Source organism: Theropithecus gelada, chromosome 1, assembly GCF_003255815.1.
Source record: "Theropithecus gelada isolate Dixy chromosome 1, Tgel_1.0, whole genome shotgun sequence".
In the NCBI taxonomy this organism is placed as follows: domain Eukaryota; kingdom Metazoa; phylum Chordata; class Mammalia; order Primates; family Cercopithecidae; genus Theropithecus; species Theropithecus gelada.
In genome coordinates, this window is record NC_037668.1 from 19,021,073 (window position 1) to 19,039,266 (window position 18,194).

The window sequence follows — 18,194 nt, forward strand, 5'->3', positions numbered from 1 at the left end:
TTGAAGTCAGATTACTAGATAACCATACTAAAAAAATTATTTGTTGTTGCTGGGCACGGTGGCTCACGCCTGTAATCCCAGCACTTTGGGAGGCCGAGGCGGGTGGATCACCTAAGGTCAGGAGTTTGAGACCAGCCTGGCCAACATGGTGAAACTCCGTCTCTACTAAAAATACAAAAATTAACCAGGCGTGGTGGCAGGCACCTATAAGCCCAGCTACTCAGGAGGCTGAGGCAGGAGAATTGCTTGAACTCGGGAGGCAGAGGTTGCAGTGAGCCGAGATTGCGCCACAGCACTCCAGCCTGGGCAACAAGAGTGAAACTCCATCTGGAGGGAAAAAAAAAAAAAAAAAAAAAAGCTAGGCATGGTGGTGGGCGCATGTAATTCCAGCTACTCGGGAGGTTGAGGCTGGAGAATCACTTGAACCCGGGAGGTGAGCGGAGATCACACCCCTGCACTTCAGCCCAGGCAACAAAGCAAGACTCAAAAAAAAAATTTTTTTTTGGTTGTTTATCTGAAATTCAAATTTACCTGGTGTCCCAAGTGTTTTGTTTATTCTGTTTGCTAAATCTGGTATTAGGGAGCATTTAATCTAAAGAGTTGAAGAGGCACCTGAAAGGACAGTGGCCTAACCCAAGGGCTTCTTGTGCAAACAGTGGACCATCAACCTCCAAGGCCCTTTCCCAGCCCAGGTCAACACCTGTTTTCTCTCTCCAGTACAAGCCTTAGAGATTTCAACACTTTTCCATTCCTCTTCAACACTGTCACCACTCTCTCCCCTGGGCTTCCTTTTCCCAAGGCCCAACTATGAAGCAGGTTGCAGTTGCCTTGCCACTTACTCCCAAAATAAGCTCCTAGCCTCTCACAAGAGCGTTACTCTATTCACCAGAGAGGAAGATACAGGGACACAAGCGTAATCAACGACAAAAAGTGTATAAGGTTGTTTTTGGGGTGTGTGTGTGTGTGTCTGTGTGTTTTAGACAGAATCTTGCTCTTTCACCCAGGCTGGAGTGCAGTGGCATGATCACAGTTCACTGCAACCTCTACCTCCCAGGCTCAAGCGATCCTCCCACCTCAGCCTCTCGAGTAGCTGGAACTACAGGTGTGTGCCACCATGCCCAGTTATTATTTTTTTAATCAAGTTTTTTGTAGAGATGGGAGTCCCCCTGTGTTGCACAGGCTGGTCGTGAACTCCTGGCCTCAAGCATTCCTCCCGCCTCAGCCTCCCAAAGTGCTGGGATTACAGGCGTGAGCCACCCCACCCAGTGTAAGTGTATAAGATTTTACAAGTTATCACAGTTGGGGCTGGGCTTGGTGGCTCACGCCTGTAATCCCAGCACTTTGGGAGGCCGAGGTGGGAGGACTGCTTGATCCAGGAGTTCAAAACCAGCCTGGGCAACACAGAGAGGCCTCGTCTCTACAGAAAATTTAAAAAAAAAGTTATCATAGTTGGGGTCTCAGGTTTAGAGCTGCTGACCACCAAATCTCACAGTGATTCAAATGCCTTATCTTCCTTTATTACTGAAGATGAAGCTTGAGGTTGAACATTCTGGTGCCTATTTATCACTATGGATGCCTTTGCCTGTCCTCCAGAAGCATTTCTGCACATACATCCTTCCCCATGGCCTAGGGAATTGGGAGCCACTGGAACACATTAAAGCCTAGGAGACAGATGTAAATTATCTGGAAAGCCATGAAAAACCACACCGAATCCAAAAGGAATCATTGTCTTCATAAGCCTCAGGGAAAAAGAAAACCATGGAAGGTTGTCTTGAGGCCAGGAGTTCGAGAACAGCCTGGGCAACATAGGGAGACCCTGTCTCTACCAAAAAATTTTAAAAATTAGCCAAGCGTGGGGGCAGGTGACTGTAGTCCCAGTTACTTAGGAGGCTGAGGCAGGAGGATGGCTTGAGCCCAGAAGTTTGAGGTTACAGTAAGCTATGATAGCATCACTGCACTCCAGCTTCAGCAAGAGTGAGTACTTGTCTCTAAAAATGAAAGGAAAAAAGTGAACTAAGGAAACTTTAAAATTTATTTTTATGGCCGGGCGCGGTGGCTCAAGCCTGTAATCCCAGCACTTTGGGAGGCCGAGGCGGGTGGATCACGAGGTCAGGAGATCGAGACTATCCTGGCTAACATGGTGAAACCCCGTCTCTACTAAAAATACAAAAAACTAGCCGGGCGTGGTGGCGGGCGCCTGTAGTCTCAGCTACTTGGGAGGCTGAGGCGGGAGAATGGCGTGAACCCGGGAGGCGGAGCTTGCAGTGAGCCGAGATCACGCCACTGCACTCCAGCCTGGGAGCACAGCGAGACTCCGTTTCAAAAAAAAAAAACAAAAAACAAAAAAACAAAACAAAAAAAAATAAAATGTATTTTTATTTTTTGAGACAGGGTCTCACCCTGTCACCCAGGCTGAAGTGCATGCAGTGCCACGATCTTGGCTCACTGTAGCCTCGACTTCCTGGGCTCAAGGTCCTCCTACTTCAGCCTCCCAAGTAGCGGGGACCATGGCTGTGAGCCACCATGCCTGGCTAATTTTTTATTTCCTGTAGAGACAGGGTCTCACTAGGTTTGTTGCCCAGACTGATCTTGAACTCCTGGGCTCAGGTGATCCTCCTGCCTCAGCCTCCCAAAGTGCTGGGATTACAGGAGTGAGCCACCATGCCCAGCCTGCATGTCTATATTATTCAACCTTAAAAAGGAATGAAATTTGGATACATGCAGTTTTGTACATATTTAATGCCATTAAAAATATACTCTTTAGAAATAGACCAGGCGTGGTGGCTTACGTCTGTAATCCCAACACTTTTGGAGGCTGAGGTGGGAGGACCACCTGAGCCCAGGAGTTCCAGACTAGTCTGGGCACCAGACATAGTGAGATCTCTTCTCTACAGAAAATAAAAAATTAATCAGGCATGGTGGCTAACACTTCTGGTCCCTGCTACTTGGAAGGCTGAAGTAGGAGGACCTCTTGACCCCTGGAGGTGAAGGCCACAGTGAGCCAAGATCGTGACACTGCACTTCAGCCTAGGCGACAGAGAGAGACCCTGTCTTAAAAACAACCAACTACAAAAAACTCTTTAGAAACAGAAAACATTATTATGAATATAATGTGGTTTTCTCATAAAGTTTTTTTGTTTTTGGTTTGTTTTCGTTTGTTTTTTTTTTTTTTTTTTTTTAGGTGGAGTCTCTCTGTCGCCCAGACTGGAGTGCAGTGGCGCGATCTCGGCTCACTGCAACCTCTGCCTCCGGGGTTCAAGCGGTTCTCCTGTCTCAGCCTCCCAAGTAGCTGGGATTACAGGCACCCGCCACCACGCCCGACTATCTCATAAAGTTAACATGGGAAGGCTATGGACAACTGAAGTTATTCGTGTTTATTTTCACCTTTGGAGAAAACAAAAAGTATCCACTCCAAAAACTGGTTCCTTTCTACAACCTGACCTTTGAGGATTTTCTTTTTTTTTTTTTTTTTTTTTTTTTTTTTTTGAGACGGAGTCTTGCTCTGTAGCCCGGGTTGGAGTGCAGTGGCCGGATCTCAGCTCACTGGCCACAAGGCCTCTACTCCTAGGGCCTGGCCCTCCTCCCCGCCCGGCTCGCTCCAGACTCCATTTCCCAGAAACCCCAGTGCCTTGGTGGAGACAGCATTTTCCGGACGCCCCCTCGCGGGGCAGTGCGGCGCGGCTCCGGTTCCCGGCGGCCCTCGCGGCAGGTTCCGGGCGTCAGGACAGTTCGTGATGGCGGGGCCTGGTTCTGCCGCTGTGTCGGGGGCAGGGACACCGGTGGCGGGGCCCACAGGCCGCGACCTCTTCGCCGAAGGGCTGCTGGAGTTCCTGCGACCCGCTGTGCAGCAGCTCGATTCTCACGTGCACGCCGTCAGGTGCCCGGGAGGGAAGCTGGGGGCGGGACCTGTCTCTCTGGCTTTGTAGGGGCGGGGCCAAGAAAGTGTTCTAGCTGGGAGTGGGCATAAATTTAGGAAACTGATTCGAGGCGGGGAGGACAGGCGGAAGGCCGCAGGTGGAGGGTTCAGCGGAGGCTGGCTTCTTTGAGTACTTGGTAAATACGTAGGGGGAGTTCGTTTCCTGAGCTCCGGTAACTGCCTGACCGTGTAGGCCTTGTACCTCTTTGCAGAGAGAGCCAGGTAGAGCTCCGGGAACAAATTGACAACCTAGCCACAGGTGAGTGAGCATCCCTGTGTACCCGGAACCCTTCAGCCCACTTTCAGGACCTTAGGTTTTTGCCAACTCCTGGGCTGGGTTTCTATCGCTTGCTTCCAGGGCATCAGGGCTGCCAAAGGACACCTCCTTTCAGGGATGTCTTAAATCTCTAATGGCTGTGGCCCGTTTGGGTGCAAGTGTTTTCCCTCCCGTTACCAGCCTGCTTTCCCTCAGAACAAGAGATGAGCCATTAGATCTTAGCTGCACCTTGCATCCCCAGAACTGTGCCGCATCAATGAGGATCAGAAGGTGGCCCTGGATCTTGACCCGTATGTTAAGAAGCTACTTAATGCCCGGCGACGCGTTGTCTTGGTCAACAACATTCTACAGAATGCTCAGGTAAAAGAATATCATACCTGTGATTCTTTGCCCTTTTTTGTAAGTCCTCAACACAGTGAAAGCCGCTGTAATTTTAAAACAGCGAAAAGGAAATTCACTTCTCTCAGTACTTGGAAAATACCTAGGAGAATTCGTCTTATTCTCAGTATTCAGTTGCTGCCATTTACATTCTTTTGTGTGTGTATGTGATGATCTCCCTCTGTCACCCAGGCTGGAGTGCAGTGGCTCAATCTCAGCTCACTGCAACCTCTGCCTCCTGGGCTCAAGCAATTCTGCCTCAGCCTCCTAAGTAGCTAGGACTACAAGCGTGCACCACAACGCCCAGCTAATTTTTGTATTTTTTTCTAGTAGGTAGGGTTTTGCCATGTTGCCCAGGCTGGTCTGGAACTCCTGGGCTCAAGTGAACTTTCCACCTCGGCCACCCGAAGTGCTGGGACTACAGGAGTGAGCCGCCACACCTGGCTATTTATTTTTATGAGACAAGGTCTGTCACCCAGGATGGAGTGCAGTGATATGATCACGGCTCACTGCAGCCTCTTCCTCCCAGGTTCAAGCCATCCACCCACCTCAGCCTCCTGAGTAGTTGGGACTACAGGCATGCACCCCCATGTCCAGCTAATTTTTGTATTTTTTTCTAGAAACAGGGTTTCACCATGTTACCCAGGCCGGTCTGAAACTCCTGCACACAAGTGGTCCACCTGCCTGGGCTTCCCAAAACTCTGGGATTACAGGTGCGAGCCACTGAACCCGGCCTGCCTGGCCTTTTTTCTTTTTTTTTTAATAAAAAGACAGGATTGGCCAGGTGAGGTGGCTCATGCCTGTAATCCCAGCACTTTGGGAGGCCGAGGCGGGCAGATCACCTGAGGTCGGGAGTTTGAGACCAGCCTGACCAACATGGAGAAACCCCGTCTCTACTGAAAATACAAAATTAGCTGGGTGTGGTAGCACATGCCTGTAATCCCAGCTACCAGGGAGGCTGAGGCAGGAGAATCACTTGAACATGGGGGACGGAGGTTGTGGTGAGCTGAGATCGCACCATTGTACTTCAACCTGGGCAACAAGAGCAAAACTCCGTATCAAAAAAAAAGGATCTTACTATGGTGCCCAGGCTGGTTTCGAACTCCTGGGCTCAAGTGATCTTCCTGCCACTTCCTCCTAAAGTGCTAGGATAGACATGAGCACCATGCCTGGACTATTTTTTTTTTTGAGACGGAGTTCTCCCTGTCACCCAGACTGGAGTGCAGTGGCCAGTGGCGCGATCTCAACTCACTGCAACCTCCACCTCCCCAGTTTCATGCGATTCTCCTGCCTTAGATTACAAGCACCCGCCACCATGGCCAGCTAATTTTTTTGTATTTTTAGTAGAGACAGGTTTTACCATATTGGTCAGGCTGGTCTTGAACTCCTGACCTCAGGTAATCCACCCGCCTCAGCCTCCCAAAGTGTTGGGATTACAGGTGAGCCACCATGCCCCACCTACATTCTTATATATGCTTTAGAAGACTGACTTTGAGGTAGACCAAGCCCGATATTTTTCAGCACCTAGTTCACTTATACTCTAAAGCCTTTCACAGTGGTTAAGATTCCAAACCTCCCTTGTCTTGCAGGAACGACTGAGGCGGCTAAACCACAGTGTTGCCAAGGAAACAGCCCGCAGGAGAGCAATGCTGGATTCGGGAATTTACCCCCCTGGCTCCCCAAGCAAATAACAGATGAGCCTATGGACTCAGTAGCGCAAGTACTGTTCCCAGCTGCCTTGTTTCGACAGACATGCAAAGATCCTAGGAGACAGTCCCCTTAGACCTTCAGACATTTAAAAAGGCAGCTGTATGGGTTGTTTGAAGCACTTTGTCTTACTCATTTATGTAGGGGCCCCAGGAAAGCTACACACAGCCAGAATGAGGTTCCCAAAGGACTTACGTTAATTATGGCTCTTGCTTCCTTTCACAAATGAGCAGAGGCCTCTACTTTTTTTTAACCTGCATACTTGAGGCTTACCTTCTTCAGGCCTAGTTAACCAGAGGGGCTTCCTTTGTTACATGCCTAGTTACATGGGCCTGGGCAGCATGTCCTCTACCTGTGACTTCTCATTTTCCTGTTTACACTGGGGATTTGGAGAGGGCAGGCAAAGTCAAAGTGAATGACCTCTGTCCACCCAGTTTTTTATTGCACTGGCTTCAATACAGTAGCAGTATTGATAGAATCATTTTATTCAATAAATACTTAAAACAGTATTCTAGTTTACTCTGGTATATGGAAAGGTTCTAGGAGTTTGTACTTTAATTCAAAGACAGCTTCAAATTGTGATCTGAGTATTTATAATTAAAAGATTCAAATACTATTTTCAACGCAAGAGTATACAAAGCAAAAAGAAGCAAAAAAGGTTGCCACATGCAAAAAAACAAACCCAAAAAACCAACCAAAAGGCCAAGAGCCCTACTAGGAAGTACTTTAATAGTTTTTCTTAGAAAAAAAAAATTCCAGACACTTAACATTTCACAACATTTCAACAGCAAAGTATTAATTGAGAGAGGGGTTTTCAGGAGTTGGGGATTCTAGAATATTAGGAAGAAATGTTGGTATCCTCCTTCATTATAGATGGATGGCATAGGTCACAAATGGGAGACTGGCAGCAAAGCCAATATCAAAACCCAGTGGAATGACACTTCTGTGGAGTTTACTTTTCTTCCTGCTATCTTCCCTATCCCACGGAAATGTCTGTCACCATGTAAAGCCCAGTAGCAGGGAGCTTAGGCTCCAGTCTTCCCCCTTGGGTAGGAAAAGGAGTGAAGGGAACATCACTCCTGAGTTTCCATGCTTTCTTCTTCCTCTCCTTGAGGTGGTTCTTCTGTATTCTCCTCTTCTTCCTCTCCTTCCTTCTTCTCTGGTGGCTTCTCATAAGCCTTTTCTGAAGGTGTTACTATCACTCCATCCCAGGTAGATATTTCAGAAGCAAGATCTAGGAAAGAGAAAAAGGTGATTTAGACAAGCAGCCCAGCATAAAAGACATTATTTACACTGTGGAAATATTAAAGACATTTAAATAGTGTACAGCTTCTTTGTAGACCAGATTACAATACAAAACCCCGACCCACAGTAGTCACTCACAGCTGGCATCACCCTCCTGGCCAAGGATCTTCCTAAAGCCACCATGTGAGAGGATTCGGACGAGAGTCTGAGCTGTGTAACAGACCATGTCCTGAAGGAGAGCAAAGTGAGAGTAAGTTAGCAAGGAAAATCAAAAGACTTTGAGTAATACCCTTGTGAAAACAGAGATTAAGACAATTTTTTAAATCTCAGGAACAAAGTATTTCAGAATCCCCCAATTCCTGACCCCTAAAGACCATATTCCACTTCGCCAGCTGACTAGGAGTATTCAAGAATGGGGCAAAACAACTCAGTTCGTATCTGTCCCAATACCTGCTGTTCTAGGGTCATGACTGTGTGTACTCTGAAGTTGCCACTCTCACAGGGGTCAGTGATACCCACTGAACCTGGCAGGAACAGTCCTGCAGCCAGAATCTGCAAGCAGCGTCTAGAACACAGGGAAGTATCAGGTATTAAAAGAATGCACAAAATACCTTAAAACCAACCCTAAACCCAAAGAAGCATGCTGTACCTGTATGCAACGTTTAGGGCCAAAGGCTGTCTGGTGGGGTTGTTCATCACAGCATAATGGCCCTGGAAAATAATAAATCCAGTAGGTGTGCCATCAAAATGGCAATTCTGATAACCAGAACTGTAGCCTCACTTTGTCACCCAGGCTGGAGTGCAGTGGCACAATCATAGTTCACTGTAACCTCAAACTCCTGGGCTCAAGCAACCCTCCTGCCTCAGCCTCCTGAGAAGCTAGGACTATAAGTACAAGCCACTACAACTGGATATATATATATATATATTTTTTTTTTTTCCTGGTAGATATAGTCTCACTATTTTGCCCAGGCTGGTCTCAAACTCCTGGCCTCAAGTGATCCTCTGGCCTCAGCCTCCCAAAGTGCTGGGATTACAGGCATCAAACTAAAACCTTAAATCATCACGAGGAAAACTGGTTATTAAGGTCTAAGCCTAGCCAAAATTTTCATGTTGTTCAGAAGCAATTCTGAAATGGCTGCTCACTCATTTCTCTCTACTGCCATGATGAAATGGTAGCAGTCATGAGAAGAAAACAGGACACTATAACTCAGTAACTACTCATTTAATTGAATATACCAAAAAAAAAAAAACTTTGAATTTTTTCTTTTTTTTTAAACAAATGTCTCTGAGTCATGTAAATGTTGAATTTTTATTGGATTACTTGTCTACCAATAAAATTTCTTTTAAGCTTCACCAAATTTCAGACTCTGGTGAATTTCAGAGTTACTACTACTACTACTACTACTAGTAAATAAGGATGATGAGGAACTCCAATTGTCCATCTTTACTTACTAGTAGGTCAAGGATCCAGGGTGTGAGGGGCTCAAAGCCAGGAAAACGAATCCTCAAGTCCTTCAGTAGTCTGATGAGAACTTTAACTCTGAAAGTAATAGTGACCCAAACATTAAAATCAATATCATCATGTATTTCCACGCCTAAGGTAGAATTGAAGCTGACTATGCTGTTTACAGAACTATACGTTCTCTGCTTTCTCTAAATCTTAACTTGCTTAAGGTAAAAATAAAAATCCAGAAAAAAAGTCACAGGCAAAATAGTTCTGTCAGAGGAAGTATGGGGGTATCCTGCTATTCACTGCAATTAAAAAGTTTATCTTAATCCAAATGGTCAGGGAGGGACTCACGTGGACTGAGAAGCATTTTCCTCGAACCAGCGGGCATGTCGGATGGCTGCTAAGGCACTCTGCAATACCTTGATATCCACTAAAAAGACAAGCATGATAGGCCAGAATGAAACATTTTCATTAAACAAGCTACTCATTACCACTGCTACAGTCTAGGCTGGAGTGCAGTGGCGCGATCTCAGCTCACTGCAACCTCCGCCTCCGGGGTTCAAGTGATTCTCCTGCCTCAGCCTCCTGAGTAGCTGGGATTACAGCTACTCATGCCCCACTAATTTTTGTATTTTACTAGAGACGGGGTTTCACCATGTTGGCCAGGATGGTCTCCAACTCCTGACCTCAGGTGATCTGCCTGCCTCGGCCTCCCAAAGTGCTGGGATTACAGGCGTGAGCCACTGCGCCTAACCAACTTTGCAATTCTTTAAGCCACCCCGTGTTTCTCATTTCAGCAAATCACTTGTCTAAAAATCACTAGAAGCAGGCAAGAGCGATGATTTTCTCCAAAAGCCTATCCTCCTTCATAAATATTTTTTCGGTCCTTTTTAAGTCCTCCAAATGCTTTCTTGGTCACCCCATCTGAAAATTCCACTGGCAAGCTGATAAAAAAACTATTTCCAAATTACAGAGGGAGAGAGCAAAGCTCAGAATAAACCTAAGTTCTTCAATTCCCAGAAAGCTGCATGTGGAATAGCAACAAGCTAAGTAAACTAAACAGCAACAATACCATGTTTTGAATATCCCCTAAATTTTCCAGCAGTGGAAAAAAAAGAACTAACAATGGAGTTCTGGGTCCAGTTTTCGAAGATTGGGTGGCACTGTTGTAATGAGAATCTTCACTGTAGCATCAGAAGAACTGATTTCAAAGCCAGTTTCGTTGGTCAGCATGGTTAAAACTGAAAAAAACAGAATAAACAAAAACTGTAACTCACATTTCCATTAGATGACCAAAGTTAAATCCAGGGTGCGGGGGAAAAGGTGGATTTTAAAAACAGCACAGAGTCCAGAATGAGAATTTAGAATACAGAGCTTTAGAAGGGAGATCAAACAGATCTCCCTTGAACACCCTGAACACCTGAAGCCCCTGCCAAAAACTCCCACAACATAAAACTCTGCATTTACTCTTCCATCTAGTCTGACCTGATTTTGTTGAAAGTGTACTTACAATTACAAGACCTGGTTCCTGTGGCTACTAAATACATAATCAGCAACAAATGCAAACCTTCAGAAGGATCCTGTGCTCTTAGGCTTTCCACAACTTTGTTCCCCAGGGCAGCAACAGCTTCCACTAATTGACAGAAAAGGACATAATGTTGTAATAATTTATTTATCTAGACTTTCTATATATCTCTAAGCTACTTTGCACTCTCATTTTTGTCCCATATCCAAGGCTGAAGCAAGGGTAAATAATAGAATAAATACTTTTATAAGAGGAAGCCAAGGCCTGGACAGAAAAATTGCAAGACTCACGCAACAGGACCCCTCCTGTACTCATATCCTCTTTCTACAGCAAGGTTTTTTAGGTCAGTGGCACTAAAAACATTTTGGGCTAGATAAATCTTTGGGGTGATGGGGATGTAGGATGTTTTAACAGCATCCATGGCCTCTATCCTTTTTCTTTTTTTGAGAAAGGGTGTCACTCTGTCACCCAGGCTGCAGTGCAGTGGCACAATCACAGCTCACTGCAGCCTCAGTCTCCCGGGCTCAAGCAATCCTCTCACCTCAGGATGCCGCTTTTTTTTCTTTGTTTTTATTGAGACAGGGCCTCACTCTTGTCACCCGAGCTGAAGTGCACTGGCACTATCTCTGCTAACTCCAACCTCTGCCTCCCAGGTTCAAGCAACTCTCCTGCCTCAGCCTCCCAAGTAGCAGGGATTACAGACGCCCACCATCACGCCTGGCTAATTTTTATATTTTTAGTAGAGACGGGGTTTTGCCATGTTGGCCAGGCTGGTCTTGAACTCCAGGCCTCGGCCTCCCAAAGTGTTGGGATTACAGGCATGAGCCACTGCACCCGGCCCCACCTCAGGCTTCTGAGTAGCTGGGACCAAAGCATGCACGGCCATGCCCAGCTAATTTTTTTCTTTTTGCAGCTACAGGGTCTCTCTATGTTACATAGGCTGGTCAAACTCCTGGGGTCAAGTGATCCTCTTGCCTCAGCCTCCCAAAGTGCTGGGAATACAGCCACCACACCTGGCTTCCACCGTTTTTTGATGCCAGTAGCACCCCCTTGTTTTAACAATCAATAGTACCTCCAGATACTGCCAGATATCCCCTGGGTAGCAAAATTACCTCCAGTTGAGAAACATGGCTCTACAGTAACCTGCTATACATTCTTTCAGACACACACACTTCAGCGTTTGTCCCTTATCACCCATTAAAAAACATTTGTCAGGCAGGGTGCAGTAGCTCACGCCTGTAATCCCAGCACTTTGGGAGGCCAAGGCAGGCGGATTACCTGAGGTCAGAAGTTTGAGACCAGACTGGCCAACATGGTGAAACCCCGTCTCTACTACAAATAGAAAAATTAGCCGGGAGTGGTGGCACATGCTTGTAATCCCAGCTACTCGGAAGGCCAAGGCAGAACAGCTAGAACCCAGGAGGGGAGGTTGCAGTGAACCAAGATCACGCCATTGCACTCCAGCCAGGGCAACAGAGCGAGATCCGTCTCAAAAACAAAAACAAAAACTAAAAACATTTGTCTTATAAACATCCTTTCGTGAGGCCAGGCGCGGTGGCTCAAGCCTGTAATCCCAGCACTTTGGGAGGCCGAGACGGGCGGATCACGAGGTCAGGAGATCGAGACCATCCTGGCTAACACGGTGAAACCCCATCTCTACTAAAAAAATACGAAAACTAGCCGGGCGAGGTGGCAGATGCCTGTAGTCCCAGCTACTCAGGAGGCTGAGGCAGGAGAATGGCGTGAACCCGGGAGGCGGAGCTTGCAGTGAGCTGAGATCCGGCCACTGCACTCCAGCCTCTGCACTCCAGCCTGGGCGACAGAGCGAGACTCCGTCTCAAAAAATAAATAAATAAATAAACATCATTTCGCACAAGAAATTTGAGCTTTCAAGATCCCTAAGGGGCCGGGCGCGGTGGCTCAAGCCTGTAATCCCAGCACTTTGGGAGGCCGAGGCGGGTGGATCACGAGGTCAGGAGATCGAGACCATCCTGGCTAACGCGGTGAAACCCCGTCTCTACTAAAAATACAAAAACTAGCCGGGCGTGGTGGCGGGCGCCTGTAGTCCCAGCTACTCGGAGGCTGAGGCGGGAGAATGGCGTGAACCCGGGAGGCGGAGCTTGCAGTGAGCCGAGATCGCGCCACTGCACTCCAGCCTGGGCGACACAGCGAGACTCCGTCTCAAAAAAAAAAAAAAAAAAAAAAAGATCCCTAAGGGCTGGGCACAGTGGCTCACGCCTGCAATCCCAGCACTTTGGGAGGCTGAGGTGGGCAGATTGCTTGAGCTCAGGAGTTTGAGACCAGTCCGGGCAACATGGTGAAACCCTGTACCTACAAAAAATTAAAAAATTAGCTGGGTGTGGTGGCACACATCTGTAGTCCCAGCTACTCGGGAGGCTAAGGCAGGAAGATCACTTGCTGTAGTGGAGGTCAAGGCTGCAGTGAGCCACAATGGCACCACTGCACTCCAGCCTGGCCAACAGAGTGAGAATCTGTCTCAAAACAAAAAAAGATCCCTAAGTCCCTAATCCCAGTGCTATGTTCTGTTCCCATGACCAGAAACAGGCACACTCACATGTTGGCAGGATCTTAAGTATCACCACCAGGTCAGCCACATTGTGTCCTGTAGTCATTGTCCCCTTTTTATAGGATCCCACCTGTCGAACTTCTTCAATTTGCTATTGGAAAAAGGATTTCGGGGGAAAAACAATTTAGAAGAAAAAAAGGTGCCTAAGTCCTCCCAGAACTGTTACAACATAGCCACCTGTTACCCAAATTAGGAAGTAGCAGAGGTGAAATCACCCCCAGAACCACCACATGAAAGCCTGATACATCACAGATAGCATAACAGTGATACAAGTCTTGTCCCCAAGATCAGTACTACAAAGAAATCCCACTGTACGTTCTCATTTTAAGCTTGGCTTTGGATAATAGACAACTGAAAATTAAAAGTCAGGAGCCAAGGAAATTTCCACACTACCAAAGGTGCCCTTTCCTAAAACTAAATCATCAAAAACTCACCACTTCAAATGTCCCTGGAGCCACAATCAGATTATCAATCACATTGTTTATTTTTGTCACCAGAGAAAGGATAGATGCCTGAAAAACAGCATGAAACAATACTCGAAGATGAAAAATTAGAAGCAACTTCTCAGAGTTTGAGTATTTTCTCCTAATCCCTTCCATACAAGCTGACTCAATACTGACCTAGGACTTTAAAAACACTTCATTCTGGCCTTGAATATATGGAAAGAGAACAACTCTTTGTCCCCAATAAAAATAAGAATGCATATGTAATTTGTTTATATATCCACCTGGCTATCTCCACCCACAATGAGAAATAAGGAGAACAATTAAACCCTCTGTGGATTTCAGGCTCTGTTAACACCATTCTTAACCTTACCAACAGTTACTCTTTACCAATACTTCTACCTGCTTTAGAGACATTTCTGGAAGACAGCCAAAAGAACATACCTGTTCAGCAGAATTAGGAGCCAGGTCCTGATTCCTCTTCAGCAAGGCCTCACTGAAGGAAGTTTCATCAGGTGCTGGCTTGACCCGGGGGAAGGCCATTTCACACTAAACCAGAAGTAAACAACTACATTCTATTTGCCGAAAATAATATACAGGAGAGATTGTTTTTTCTATTACTACGACAGAAAAAGGTTAAAAATAGAAAATTCTACACTTGTTTTTACTCCTTAATTTGTTCAATTAGCTGGGCATGGTGGCTCACGCCTGTAATCCCAGCTGAGGTGGGAGAATCCCTTGAACACAGGAAGCGAGGCTGCAGTGAGCCAAGATCGTGCCACTGCACTCCAGCCTGGGCAACACAGTAAGACCCTGCCTCAAAAAAAAAAAAAAAAAATTCTTCAAAGGCCAGGCATGGTGGGTCTCGCCTGTAATCCCTGCACCTTGGGAGGCCGAGGTGGGCAGATCACTTGAGGTCAGGAGTTCAAGATCAGCCTGGGCAACATGGTGAAACCCCGTCTCTACTAGATACCCAAAAAATAGCTGGGCATGGCGCCTATAATACCAACTACTTGGGAGGCTGAGGCAGGAGAACTGTTTGAACCTGGGAGGCAGAGGTCCTGATTCCTCTGCCTCCCGGGTTCAGTGCAGTGAGCCAAGATTGCACCACTGCACTCCAGCCTGGGTGACGGAGTGAGACTCTGTCTCAAAAAAAAAAAGAAAAAATGTTCAAACAAGGATACAAGCTGGAATAGCCATAATTTAAGCTATCACTATCTTTATAGCAACAAATTAGCCATAGATACGATTACTTGTTCAGAACAAAGATTATAATCATGTTTAATGCCAACAGTAGTCAAGGAATTATTCTCCCCACCATGCTTACACTGTTTCTGTAGGTAAAGCAACACACAGTTGACTCAAAACCCCAAGTCTTTTCAAAAATCACTTTCCCCCCCATTTCAATCACCATTTTTTTTGGTTTTGTTTTGGTAGTGGTGCCATCTCAGTTCACGCAACCTCCGCCTCCCGGGTTCAAGCGAGTCTCCTGCTTCAGCCTCCCAAGTAGCTGGGATTACAGGCACACACCCAACCAACTTTTTTATTTTTTACTAGAGATGGGGTTTCACCATATTGGCCAGGATAGTCTCAAACTCCTGACATCAGGTGATCCATCCGCCTCGGCCTCCCAAAGTGCTGAGATTACAGGTGTGAAGCACTGTGCCTGCCCTCTTCAACCACTATCTAACTTCATTAACTGGGAGATACTAGGCTCCATTTCAAGAATGGTCAGAAATTGTGTATTATTAACCCAAGGTACTCACCAAATAGAAGTCAAATGGGATATGTGGTACAAAGGGCCTGAACCTAAAACACGAAAAACAGCCAAATTATTCCCTATGTAGGAATCAAGTGAGATTTAAATAACACACCAACAATTTTGAAAACATGTCAGACCTCAGAATGAGTGACAAAGTCTCTGGGGAGGGAGAGAATCATTCTTAGCATAGCGGGGCCAAATTCATTTAGCAGGAGTGCGGAAAAGACCACAGTTGGCTCTCACAAAACCAAGTGACATTAGTCTATTCCAAAACTCCTATTTAGATGACAAGCAGAAACTAACAACTAAGTGCAGAGATGCTAAAAGCTGGCACTCACCCTCCTCCTGGGCCTCCTCTGGAACCAAAGCGCCCACCACGACCACGGCCTCTGTCACCCCTAGAAATGCAGATTTTATTTTGATCTCATTGAAGGAATACCCACCGGCCATATCATTTTAAGTTGGCTACTTTCATCCCTCGGAACCTCCCAACGGTAGGCAAGAGACCCCACTCACACTTACACTTCTCCCCATTCCAAATGGTGCCCAGTTACACCCCCATAACCTCCTCATTCTGGATAAGTTAATCACAACCCCCCATCAAGTAATGATGGGGCTCAGACAGTGAGCCCTACACGAAATAACCCATAATCCTGGGCCACACGAATCCTAATACTTCGGAAGCTAAAGATTGCTCATTTCTTCATTAACGTACACATTTATCGGGCATGTCCTATATGTCAAGCCCTTCGCACTGAGGATGAATGCGGCTCGCTCCAGCATTCTCAGCCCGGATGACGGGGGCGGAGGGAAGGTGGGGAGCTCCTCCGGGGACTTGAGGACACCTCCTCATCGCAACCCTTCAGAGAGAGGTGTCGAACCCGCCTCCCCACTCCTGGGCCCCAACCCCATCCCGGGCCCAAGTTTCCCCGCCTCTACCGGCCTCACTCTCTCCCACTCTCCTAGACCAGGAGTTCTCAGGTTTTTGGCCAGCTCCCGGATACATGGTCCTTTTAGGTACTCCGACTTCTTTCGACCCACGTTCCCAAAGTTTTCCGTCGAATACCTGAAACCTTCGACCACTTCGACCCCCTTACCTCATGGCGCCTTAAAACACGAACAATGGAGGCCGCACCAACCGCCCCTTTCCTCTGAGGAGCAGACAACTGAAGAGGCGTCTTGCCGGCGTGTCCCAATAAAACCCGGCGTGATTGGCTCCCGCCTTACCCCATCGCTTATGCCTATTGGCTTACTTTGTCAAACCGGGCTTATGAACCAATAAAAAACGCCTACTGTGTCAGGAACTAGCCAATAAGAACTGGTTCTATAGTAATGACGAATTTTTGATCAGACATTAGGTGGCACTGAAGAAGTCAGGACAACGACTACGTGGTCTTCTATAACAGTTATGAGAACATTTGACTTCAGATAGCAGAGTGGCGCAGCGGAAGCGTGCTGGGCCCATAACCCAGAGGTCGATGGATCGAAACCATCCTCTGCTATCGGAATTTTTTCATTGCCCTGTACGGCACACGTAATTTACATTTCATTCAGTGAATGAAAATACCTTGCCGATTTTCCTACCTCAAAAATGCAAGCGGTATCAGCCATTTTTGCCACCAGCAGTTGAAGTTGATGCGGAAAAGGGAGTTTAGGCAACTATGAACACTACACGTCTACAAACTCGAAGCAGGAGAAACAGGTTTCAGATAGGAGGAGTATACTGATTGAATTAATGTAGAAAACAGGTGTTCCACCCGCCTCAGCCTCCCAAAGTGCTGGGATTACCGGCCTGAGCCACCGCGCCCGGCTTGGTTACATAAATTCTTTAGTGGTGATTTGTGAGATTTTGGTGCACTCATCACCCGAGCAGTATACACTGAATCCAACTTGTAGACTTTTATCCCTCATCTACCTCCCTTCCATACGTACTTTTTTGATATTTAATTTACTACAGCAGAACGTAAACATCTTAAGTCTAAACGTATTCTGTCCACATAACCACCATCCAGATTAAAATAAATGTTATTAATTAAAAAAAAAAAAAAAAAAGGGCCGGGTGCGGTGGCTTGTGCTGGCGGGCACTTGTAATTCCACTTACTCGGGAGGCTGAGGCAGGAGAATCTTGAATCCAGGAGGCGGAGGTTGCAGTGAGTTGAGATGGTGCCACTGCACTCCAGCCTGGGCGATAGAGGGAGACTCCGTCTTAAAAAAAAAAAAAAAAAAAAAAAATCTTGCTTGAGGTTTGTTGAGCTTCTTGAATCAATGGCTTGAGGTTTGTCGTCCATTTATATAATTTATTAGCTATTATATCTTCCAGTATTAGTTTTACCTATTATTTCCCTCCTTCCTGAACTCCAAAGACGTATTAGACTTTTCCCCCAGTAATCTCTTTGTCTCTTACCCTCTCTTCTATTATTTTATTTGTACACAGGGTCTCACTCTGTTGCCCAGGCTGGAGAGCAGTGGTACACCATCATAGCTCACTGCAGCCTCGACCTCCTGGGCTCAACAGACTCTCCCATTTCGGCCTCCCCAGTAGTTGGGACTACTCAGAGGCACAGGCCACAACACTCTGAGCTAATTTTTTTTTTTTTTTTTTTTGGAGATGGAGTCTCCCTCTGTCTCCCAGGCTGGAGTGCAGTGGCGCCATCTCAGCTCACTGCAACCTCTGCCTCCCCAGTTCAAGCAATTCTCCTGCCTCAACCTCCTGAGTAGCTGGGACTATAGGTACATGCCACCATGCCCGGCTAATTTTTATAGTTTTAGTAGACATGGGGTTTCACCATGCTGGCCAGACTGGTCTCGAACTCCTGACCTCAGGTGATCCTCCTGCCTCTGTCTTCCAAAGTGCTGGGATTACAGGCATAAACCACCTCCCTTGCCCCCGGGCTTATTTAT

At 46.7% G+C, this 18,194-nt stretch overlaps 2 protein-coding genes and 1 non-coding gene across 5 annotated transcripts; 2 read left to right on the top strand and 1 right to left on the bottom strand.

Annotated features, from left to right (window-relative positions):
• Window positions 1-3,655: 3,655 nt before the first annotated feature.
• SNAPIN (SNAP associated protein) lies at window positions 3,656-12,566 on the top strand. Of its 2 annotated transcripts, XR_003121459.1 has the most exons (5): window positions 3,669-3,877; window positions 4,129-4,175; window positions 4,435-4,553; window positions 6,161-6,650; window positions 12,541-12,566. XR_003121459.1 is itself a non-coding variant. In XM_025399058.1 (4 exons), exons 1-4 carry the CDS (start codon window positions 3,735-3,737, stop codon window positions 6,260-6,262), a joined length of 411 nt encoding a protein of 136 aa, XP_025254843.1. In that variant the 5' UTR covers window positions 3,656-3,734; the 3' UTR covers window positions 6,263-6,782. The 2 variants fall into 2 exon arrangements, 1 of the variants encoding a protein (XP_025254843.1); XM_025399058.1 differs by lacking the exon at window positions 12,541-12,566 and having other exon boundaries at window positions 3,656-3,877; window positions 6,161-6,782.
• Window positions 6,986-16,499, bottom strand: ILF2 (interleukin enhancer binding factor 2). Of its 2 annotated transcripts, none has more exons than XM_025398984.1 (14): window positions 16,391-16,499; window positions 15,632-15,691; window positions 15,298-15,340; window positions 13,976-14,080; window positions 13,523-13,600; window positions 13,077-13,179; window positions 10,544-10,609; window positions 10,101-10,217; window positions 9,328-9,406; window positions 8,979-9,066; window positions 8,173-8,234; window positions 7,974-8,088; window positions 7,662-7,752; window positions 6,986-7,512 (listed from the first exon to the last, which is right to left on the bottom strand). In XM_025398984.1, exons 1-14 carry the CDS (start codon window positions 16,393-16,395, stop codon window positions 7,352-7,354), a joined length of 1,173 nt encoding a protein of 390 aa, XP_025254769.1. In that variant the 5' UTR covers window positions 16,396-16,499; the 3' UTR covers window positions 6,986-7,351. The 2 variants fall into 2 exon arrangements, with proteins under 2 accessions (XP_025254769.1, XP_025254777.1); XM_025398992.1 differs by having other exon boundaries at window positions 13,976-14,099.
• A 224-nt stretch (window positions 16,500-16,723) lies between these two features.
• TRNAM-CAU lies at window positions 16,724-16,795 on the top strand. Its single transcript has one exon. It is a non-coding gene; the product is annotated as a tRNA-Met (tRNA).
• Window positions 16,796-18,194: the final 1,399 nt, after the last annotated feature.

Bases quoted from the DNA above. Each gene is read 5' to 3' on its own strand.
- SNAPIN (XM_025399058.1), top strand. From the start codon at position 3,735: ATGGCGGGGCCTGGTTCTGCCGCTGTGTCGGGGGCAGGGACACCGGTG. The intron at 4,176-4,434 runs GTGAGTGAGCAT...TTGCATCCCCAG, and splicing joins AATTGACAACCTAGCCACAG to AACTGTGCCGCATCAATGAG. The intron at 4,554-6,160 runs GTAAAAGAATAT...CTTGTCTTGCAG, and splicing joins ACATTCTACAGAATGCTCAG to GAACGACTGAGGCGGCTAAA.
- ILF2 (XM_025398984.1), bottom strand. The intron at 10,610-13,076 runs GTGAGTGTGCCT...TCTGTCAATTAG, and splicing joins ACTTAAGATCCTGCCAACAT to TGGAAGCTGTTGCTGCCCTG. The intron at 9,407-10,100 runs GTTAGTTCTTTT...TTGTCTTTTTAG, and splicing joins ACTGGACCCAGAACTCCATT to TGGATATCAAGGTATTGCAG.